Source organism: Spinacia oleracea, chromosome 4 (genome assembly GCF_020520425.1).
Source record: "Spinacia oleracea cultivar Varoflay chromosome 4, BTI_SOV_V1, whole genome shotgun sequence".
Taxonomy (NCBI): Eukaryota; Viridiplantae; Streptophyta; class Magnoliopsida; order Caryophyllales; family Amaranthaceae; genus Spinacia; species Spinacia oleracea.
Window position 1 is genome coordinate 138,087,147 of NC_079490.1, and position 9,216 is coordinate 138,096,362.

General features: G+C 43.6%; 1 protein-coding gene across 1 annotated transcript; it reads left to right on the top strand.

Moving 5' to 3' along the window:
• The first annotated feature begins 449 nt into the window (after nt 1-449).
• On the top strand, nt 450-917 carry LOC130471947 (uncharacterized). Its single transcript, XM_056842305.1, has one exon. The coding sequence runs from the start codon at nt 450-452 to the stop codon at nt 915-917; it is 468 nt and encodes a 155-aa protein (XP_056698283.1).
• The last annotated feature ends 8,299 nt before the right edge of the window (nt 918-9,216 follow it).

Here is a 9,216-nt window from a genome sequence, read left to right on the forward strand (position 1 = left end):
AACAGGTCCGTTGCTCCGATTAGTCATGGTTTTGTAACTCTCTTTCCTGATGTTCCAGGTACCAAAGCTGCCCAGGGAACACCTCCCTTCATGCAACAGGTCGTACCACATTTTACTCCTCACCAACCTCACAACATATATCCACAAAACACCTATTACCAACATCTCCAAGCCAGCCTTCCCGAAACATTCAGCCCCCTCGTCCCGGTGCTCAACAGTATCTGTGAAAACACCAACCACCAACTCCAACAAATTATGACCATGATAAATAAAATTCTGGGAGTGCCAACGCCAATAAAAAAGCCAGCCTAGATAGTTATGCCGAATCACCATATGCCGACCCCATCGACGCAATCGACATCTCGAAGCGGTTTAGCCCACCCAATATGCCCATGTATGACGGAACGACCGACCCAAGGGAGCATATCTTGACCTACAAGCAGCGGATGATGACAATCACAGTTCCCAAGCACATGAGGGAGGCTAGTCTTTGCAAAGGATTCGGATCGACACTGGTTGGACCCACCTTGAAGTGGTTGACCAGCCTGCCAAACGGATGCATCACTTCCTTTGCTCACATCGACAACATGTTCAATCAGCAGTTTGCCAGCAACAGGTGTTTGGAGAAACAAACAAGCGACCTATACCGAGTGGTTCAACGCCCAGACGAACCTCTAAAGGATTACATAGCTCGGTTCATCAGGGAGAAGGTGACTGTACCTGAGTGTGACGTCCCAACGGCAATCGAAGAATTCAGGCAAGGGTTGTATGGCGAGAACGACCTATGGAGGGATCTGATCAAGTATCCCTGCAAGACGTTCGAAGACGCACAAGCCAAAGCAATGGCTCAGTTCAGGTTGGAAGAGACTCTCTACTCCAGGAAGGGAGCTAACGACTACACCAAGACGGACATGTGACTACCCTATCCCAAGAGAAGCAACGATCGTCCTGCCCCTTATTCCCGACCTCAACATATAGCAATGGTGGAGGAAGACGACGACTCCGACTAGAAGAACAGTCCAGACCTGCCCCCAAGGATTAACGAATATTCTTTTTGTGTTGACACTGTAGGTTTGATGAACCACCTCTCCAAGATGGGGAAAGCAGTGCAATGGCCACCGAAATCCAGTAAACCCGAATCAAAGAAGGATCCCTCAAAATGGTGTGACTTCCATGCCGACATCGGTCACACTACCAACGAATGCGTGGCGTTAAGAAGAGAAGTGACTTACTTACTAAAGAACGGATACCTCAAGGACGTTATGTCAGACAAAGCTCGTGGTGTCGTCAACAAAGACAACTGCAACTCTCCTTCTCGACCTCCTCCACCTCCTCCTCATACTAAAACTGTAAATTTTATTGCTGGAGGTTCTGACGTTTGTGGTTTGACTTATTCTGTAGCGGAGAGGCACGCTCGAGAAAACGAGATAGACAGACCTACCCGAGCCTTAACCGCGAAGTATCTAACCCCCATATCTTTTGATGAATCTGATGCAGGGGACATCTCGGATAAGCACCACGATGTTTTGGTAATATCCATCCCTGTTGGAAACTTCATGATCAAACGAGTCCTCGTCGACAACGGTAGCTCCACCAATGTTATGATGCTCGACGCCCTCAAGGAGATGGGGCTCAAGCCAGATACAGATGTCGTCAAAAAGTCCACGGTGTTGATAGGATTCAGCGGCGAGGCAAAGACCACCTTTGGAGAAGTCACCCTACCTGTTTACGCCCAAGGGATCAACCAACAGGTAAGTTTTGTGTTATTGATTTCCCTTCATCTTACAACATTATTTTGGGCAGGCCCTCGATTCACTACATGAAGGCCGTCCCATCGACATACCACCAAACCATCAAATTCCCGACTCGATGGGGGGTTCAAGAAATCAAAGGGGATCAACAAGAATCCAAAGAATGTTATAAGGCATCCTTGAAGCCCTCAGCCATCAATAAATCCTCTTTATAGCAACTACAGTCCAGTTCCGACCCATCAGGGTACAAAGAACCCAAATCCGAGCAGCTTGACGAAGTCATCTTGGATCCTGCAAAGCCAGAACAAGTCGTCCTCATTAGGTGTGACGTACCTGACAACATCAGGTCGGAACTTATAACATTTCTCAAAGCCAACGCAGATTGTTTCGCATGGTCCCAGGAAGATATGCCAGGTATCAGTCCAGGCGTCATCACTCACAAACTCAGTGTTGATCCACATCACAAGCCCGTCAAACAGAAACGACGGAATTTCGCCCCAGAACGCAACCAAATCATCAACGACGAGGTTCAACAATTATTAGACACCGGAAAGATTAGAGAAGTCAAATATCCAGATTGGCTGGCCAACGTCGCCGTAGTCAGAAAGAAGAACGGGAAATGGCTTTTTTGCATAGACTTCACCGACATCAACAAAGCATGCCCTAAAGACTCCTTTCCCTTACCTCACATCGACGCCATGGTCGATGCTACTGCTGGGAATGAAATGCTCACATTTATGGATGCATTTAGTGGATACAATCAGATTCTGATGCACCCGGACGATCAGGAAAAGACCGCCTTCATCACGGAACGTGGAACCTACTGTTACAAAGTCATGCCCTTCGGCTTGAGGAATGCTGGTGCTACTTATCCACGCCTAGTCAACAAGATGTTCAGAAAAAAGTTAGGCGACACTATGGAGGTCTATATCGACGACATGTTGGTAAAGTCCAGAAAAGCCTCAGATCACATCTCGCACCTCCAGCAAGCCTTCGACGTCTTGCGAGAATACAACATGAAACTCAACCCCACCAAGTGCTCGTTTGGAGTCTCCTCTGGAAAATGTCTAGGTTACATGGTCACTCAAAGAGGTATCGAAGCTAGTCCCGACCAAACCCGTGCAATCATTAACCTGCAGTCACCTCGAAACCAAAAGGATGTGCAAAAGCTAGCAGGTATTAGTACGAGAAGAAGACGGCAGACAGTTACCCATTTATTACGTCAGTAAGTCCTTACTTAGCGCCGAAACGAGGTACTCCCATCTTGAATAACTTGTCCTTGCACTCATTGTTGCTTCTACTAAATTACGCCCTTATTTCGAGTCTCATCCTATAACTGTTAGAACTAACTATCCCATGAAGTCAATCATGAGGAAGCCTGAGTTATCTGGCAGGATGTCCAAATGGGCAATACAGTTAGGTTGTTACGACATCAGATACGAACCTCGCACAGCCATCAAGTCGCAGGCTCTAGCAGATTTTGTGGCGGACTTCAGCCCAAGTCTTCAACACGAAGTCGACAAGGAAGTCAACACATTAACCGATGGTGGACTCTCGTCAACATGGACCTTGCGTACTGACGGCTCCTCCAACATACAGGGGACAGGTTTAGGTATTGTGCTAAAGTCTCCACAAGGGGACACCATAGTGCAATATGTCTGCTGCGAGTTCAAAGCTACCAACAACGAGGCGGAGTACGAAGCCTTGATCTTAGGATTATCACTAGCATTCGACATGAGTATTCGTCGACTCGAGGTACGTTGCGATTCATTATTGATTATCAGTCAAATTAACGGTTCGTATGCAGCAAAGGATTCCAAGATGCCGGCCTACTTGGAAATAGCAAAAAGGCTCGTCAGCAAGTTCGACTCATGCACCCTACATCAAATACCAAGAGATCAGAACACCCAGGCCGACGCCTTAGCCAATCTTGGCTCAAACATCATACCCAAGCTCACCTCCATCCCCGTAGTCCACTTGATGTACCCAGCCATCACCAAAGACAACTTGCCCATCATTGAACAAACTCCACCAACTCAAATGCCCTCATCATGGCGCGACCCCTATATACATTGGCTCAAACACCACACCATCCCACCTGGAATCACCCACGAAAAATCCTTCCGCATGAAAGCTTCCAGATTCATTCTAATCCATGGAGTACTGTTCAGGAAATCAGTTGCAAGGCCATACCTGAGATGCTTAGATCATGACGAGATCGAGTCGACATTGCGGAACATACATGATGGCGAATGTGGAAATCACGCTGGAGGACGAAGCTTAGCCCACAAGACTCTAACCATGGGGTATTTTTGGCCAACTATGAAGAAAGATGCAATTACCTTCGCCAAGAAATGTGACTCTTGCGAGCGGTTCGCATCCATCTCTCACCAACCTTGTGAGGAGCTCCATCCCATCTTGTCCCCCTGGCCCTTCATGAAGTGGGGGATGGATATAGTTGTTAGGTTATGATACATATGACGTTACATAGATCATGCGGAAACAACCATTAACCCAGGACAACATATTATTTACACATAATCATATAGCATAATTTAGATGCATACTCTTTGTTGCGTGCCCTCCCTAGCTGCGCCCGAACCGAACGAGAACAAGTCTTTTAGGACTCCAAGTGTCGTCCCTCCGTAGATAGTCCACAGCACGTCCGGATCCGCCTTAAGATTGACCAACTAGAATCGCCCTTAAGGTACTAGAAAATTTCGGCACTTTGTGAGCAAGATGTGTTTTAGTTTTCTCTCAAAAACTCACTTTTGAATACTTTGAAACTTGTGTATAAATTATGACCCCTAGGCCTTTATTTATAGAGTTATGGAAAAGGAATCGTAATCCTAGTAGGATACGAATTAATTGAAATTAGAATCCTACATGAATTCTATTTAATTAATTTATCCAATTAGGAATAGTAATTTAATCATACACTGACTCTTGCAGATTCAGGAATCACGCATGAGCACAAACTCACACACACACGGCAGCCACAAGGGCTGCCCATGCGCGTGCGAGCAGCAGCCCACGCAGCACGGCCCACGCATCCGTGGCCCTTGGCGCGCGCTGGGCTTGTGGCGTGCGTGCTTGCTGGGCGATGGCTCGGCTTCGTGCTGGGCCTTCGTCCGGCAGGCCTCGTCCGATGCTAATTCGTACGATACGCTTCCGATTAAATTTCCATTTCCGGAATCTATTTCCGATACGAACAATATTTAATATTTCCGATTCCGGAATTAATTTCCGTTTCGAACAAATATTTAATATTTCCGTTTCCGGAATTATTTTCCGATTCCGGTAATATTTCCGATTCTGACAATATTTCCGTTTCCGGCAATATTTCCGATTCTGGTAATATTTCCATTTCCAATAATATTTTCCGATACGTACCATGTTTCCGTTTCCGGCAACATCTACGACTTGGATAATATTCATATTTCCGATACGATCCATATTTCCGTTTCCGGCAATATCATCGTTTCCGGAGTATTCATTTCTTGCCTGTGACGATCTTAGCTCCCACTGAAACCAAGATCCGTCGGTTCCGAATATTCATAGATGGAGTATTTAATGCCATTAAATACTTGATCCGTTTACGTACTATTTGTGTGACCCTACGGGTTCAGTCAAGAGTAAGCTGTGGATTAATATCATTAATTCCACTTGAACTGAAGCGGCCTCTAGCTAGGCATTCAGCTCACTTGATCTCACTGATTTATTAACTTGTTAATTAATACTGAACCGCATTTATTAGACTTAACATAGAATGCATACTTGGACCAAGGGCATTATTTCCTTCAGTCTCCCACTTGTCCTTAGGGACAAGTGTGCATTTCCTAATTCCTTTGTCGCTCGATGCTTGCTCTTGAACATAAGGTAAGAGTTGTCATCCTTATTATGTCCAGAGGTGTTCCTCGGTTTCAGAGTTCAACTGATCAAATAAACAGATAATCATAGCCTATGATTCATCCGAGCACGGCCATGCATTTCACAGTTTCTAGCTCTCCGAGTGGCCTTGTACAACTTTTAAGCATCTCTTCCCGATTTATGGGAGGACAATCCCATTCTTGCGATCTTGAGATTAGACTTCGTTTGATAGGTGATTACCTGAGCGTTGCCTTTATAGCCTCCTTTTACGGTGCGACGGTTGGTCAACGTCAAAGCAACCAGTTCTCAAACAAGTAATCTCAAATCACTCAGGTATTGAGGATTTAGTGTCTAATAATTTAATGAAATTTACTTATGACAGACTTTCATCTCTTACAGTAAAGTTTCATAGGTCTTGTCCGATACTAGTCTTCCCAAAGTAAGTATCTATGCAAATGATTATGACATTGCCATGTCCACATAGTTCAAGAAACAGAACTACTAGTCATCTTGCATTCTAATCGTCTAACATTTTCTATGCGTCCAATTTTATAGAAAACTCCGATTAGGGACCATTTTCAACCTTTGACATTCAAGTTCACTTGATAGACATTTCTTAGTCACAGGACTGGTCCTGACAGTCTATCTTGAATATATCGTCAAGTTGAAGGGACTCATCATTTAATAAACCACAAATTAAATGGAAAAAATGAATTCCTTTCATTTATTGTGAATGATTAACCAATAATGTTTTACAAAGATTTAAACTCTAAAACTTTAAAACATTAAACAGAGACATCAAAGCCATTCTCCAATATGCTTGATTCCCATAGCTGCAGTGTGCGAGTTGTGCTTCGCTTGCGGCAGAGGTTTAGTTAATGGATCTGATATGTTGTCATCAGTTCCAATTTTGCTTATCTCGACTTCTTTTCTTTCAACGAACTCTCGTAGAAGGTGAAATCTACGAAGTACATGCTTGACTCTCTGGTGGTGTCTAGGCTCTTTTGCCTGTGCAATAGCTCCGTTATTATCACAATACAGGGCTATTGGTCCTTTAATGGAGGGGACTACACCAAGTTCTCCTATGAACTTCCTTAGCCATATAGCTTCCTTTGCTGCTTCATGTGCAGCAATGTACTCCGCTTCAGTTGTAGAATCCGCAATGGTGCTTTGCTTAGCACTTTTCCAGCTTACTGCTCCTCCGTTGAGGCAGAAGACAAACCCAGACTGTGATCTGAAATCATCTTTGTCGGTTTGGAAACTTGCGTCCGTATAGCCTTTAACAATTAATTCATCATCTCCACCATAGACCAGGAAGTCATCTTTGTGCCTTTTCAGGTACTTCAGAATGTTCTTGGCAGCAGTCCAATGCGCCTCTCCTGGGTCTGACTGGTATCTGCTCGTAGCACTGAGTGCGTACGCAACATCCGGGCGTGTACATATCATAGCATACATTATTGAACCAATCAATGATGCATATGGAATCCCATTCATTCGTCTACGCTCATCAAGTGTTTTTGGGCACTGAGTCTTGCTTAGAGTCATTCCATGAGACATGGGTAGGTAGCCTCGCTTGGAGTCCGCCATCTTGAACCTATCAAGCACCTTATTGATATAAGTGCTTTGACTAAGTCCAATCATCTTTTTAGATCTATCTCTGTAAATCTTGATGCCCAATATGTACTGTGCTTCTCCTAGATCCTTCATCGAAAAACATTTCCCAAGCCAAATCTTGACAGAGTTCAACATAGGAATGTCATTTCCGATAAGTAATATGTCGTCGACATATAATACTAGGAAAGCAATTTTGCTCCCACTGACCTTCTTGTATACACAAGATTCGTCTGCGTTCTTGATGAAACCAAAGTCACTGACTGCTTCATCAAAACGTATATTCCAGCTCCTGGATGCCTGCTTCAATCCGTAGATTGACTTCTTTAGCTTGCATACCTTTTTAGCATTCTTTGGATCCTCAAAACCTTCAGGCTGTGTCATAAACACAGTTTCTGTTAAAACGCCGTTTAAGAAAGCAGTTTTGACATCCATCTGCCATATTTCGTAATCGTAATATGCAGCGATTGCTAACATTATTCGAATAGACTTTAGCATTGCAACTGGTGAAAAGGTTTCATCGTAATCCACACCGTGGACTTGCCTGTAACCTTTTGCAACCAATCTAGCTTTGAAAACTTCAAGTTTCCCATCCTTGTCCTTTTTCAGTTTGAAAACCCATTTGCTTCCAATGGCTTGGTAGCCATCTGGCAAATCGACCAAATCCCATACTTGGTTTTCAGACATGGAGTCTAATTCAGATTGCATGGCTTCTTGCCATTGCTTGGAGCTAGGGCTCGTCATAGCTTGCTTGTAAGTCGCAGGTTCATCACTTTCAAGTAATAGAACGTCATAGCTCTCGTTCGTCAAAATACCTAAGTACCTTTCCGGTTGAGATCTATATCTTTGCGATCTACGCGGGGTAACATTTCTAGATTGACCATGATTCTCACCAGATTCTTCTAAAGATCTCTGAGTTTCATCCTGAATGTCATCTTGAGCATTCTCTAGAGTTTGTTGTTCGACTCGAATTTCTTCGAGGTCTACTTTTCTCCCACTTGTCATTTTGGAAATGTGATCCTTCTCCAAAAAGACACCATCTCGAGCAACAAACACTTTGTTCTCAGATGTATTGTAGAAGTAATACCCCTTTGTTTCCTTTGGATAGCCCACAAGGATACATTTGTCAGATTTTGGATGAAGTTTGTCTGAAATTAATCGTTTGACGTAAACTTCACATCCCCAAATCTTAAGAAAAGACACATTTGGAGGCTTTCCAAACCATAATTCGTATGGAGTCTTTTCGACAGCTTTAGACGGAGCTCTATTTATAGTGAGTGCAGCTGTATTTAGTGCATGTCCCCAAAATTCTAATGGAAGTTCGGCCTGACCCATCATTGACCTGACCATGTCTAGCAAGGTTCTGTTCCTCCGTTCTGACACACCGTTCCATTGTGGTGTTCCAGGAGGAGTCAATTCTGATAGAATTCCACATTCTTTCAGATGGTCATCAAATTCATAGCTCAGATATTCACCGCCTCTATAAGACCGTAGTGCCTTAATCTTCTTGCCTAATTGATTCTCTACTTCATTCTGAAATTCCTTGAATTTGTCAAAGGATTCAGACTTATGCTTCATTAGGTAGACATAACCATACCTACTGAAGTCATCAGTGAAAGTGATAAAGTAGCTGAAACCACCTCTAGCATTTGTACTCATTGGTCCACATACATCTGTATGGATTAAACCCAATAGTTCATTTGCTCTTTCTCCAACTTTAGAGAAAGGTTGCTTTGTCATTTTGCCAAGTAAACATGATTCGCATTTACCATAATCCTCTAAGTCAAATGGTTCTAGAATTCCTTCCCTTTGAAGTCTTTCTAAGCGTTTCAAGTTTATATGGCCTAATCGACAATGCCACAGATAGGTGAGATCTGAATCATTCTTTTTGGCCTTTTTGGTATTTATGTTATATACTTGTTTGTCGTGATCTAATAAATAAAGTCCATTGACTAATCTAGCAGATCCATAAAACATCTCTTTA

Excerpts from the sequence above, each read along its gene's own strand:
- LOC130471947 (XM_056842305.1), top strand. The coding sequence starts at position 450 with ATGACAATCACAGTTCCCAAGCACATGAGGGAGGCTAGTCTTTGCAAA.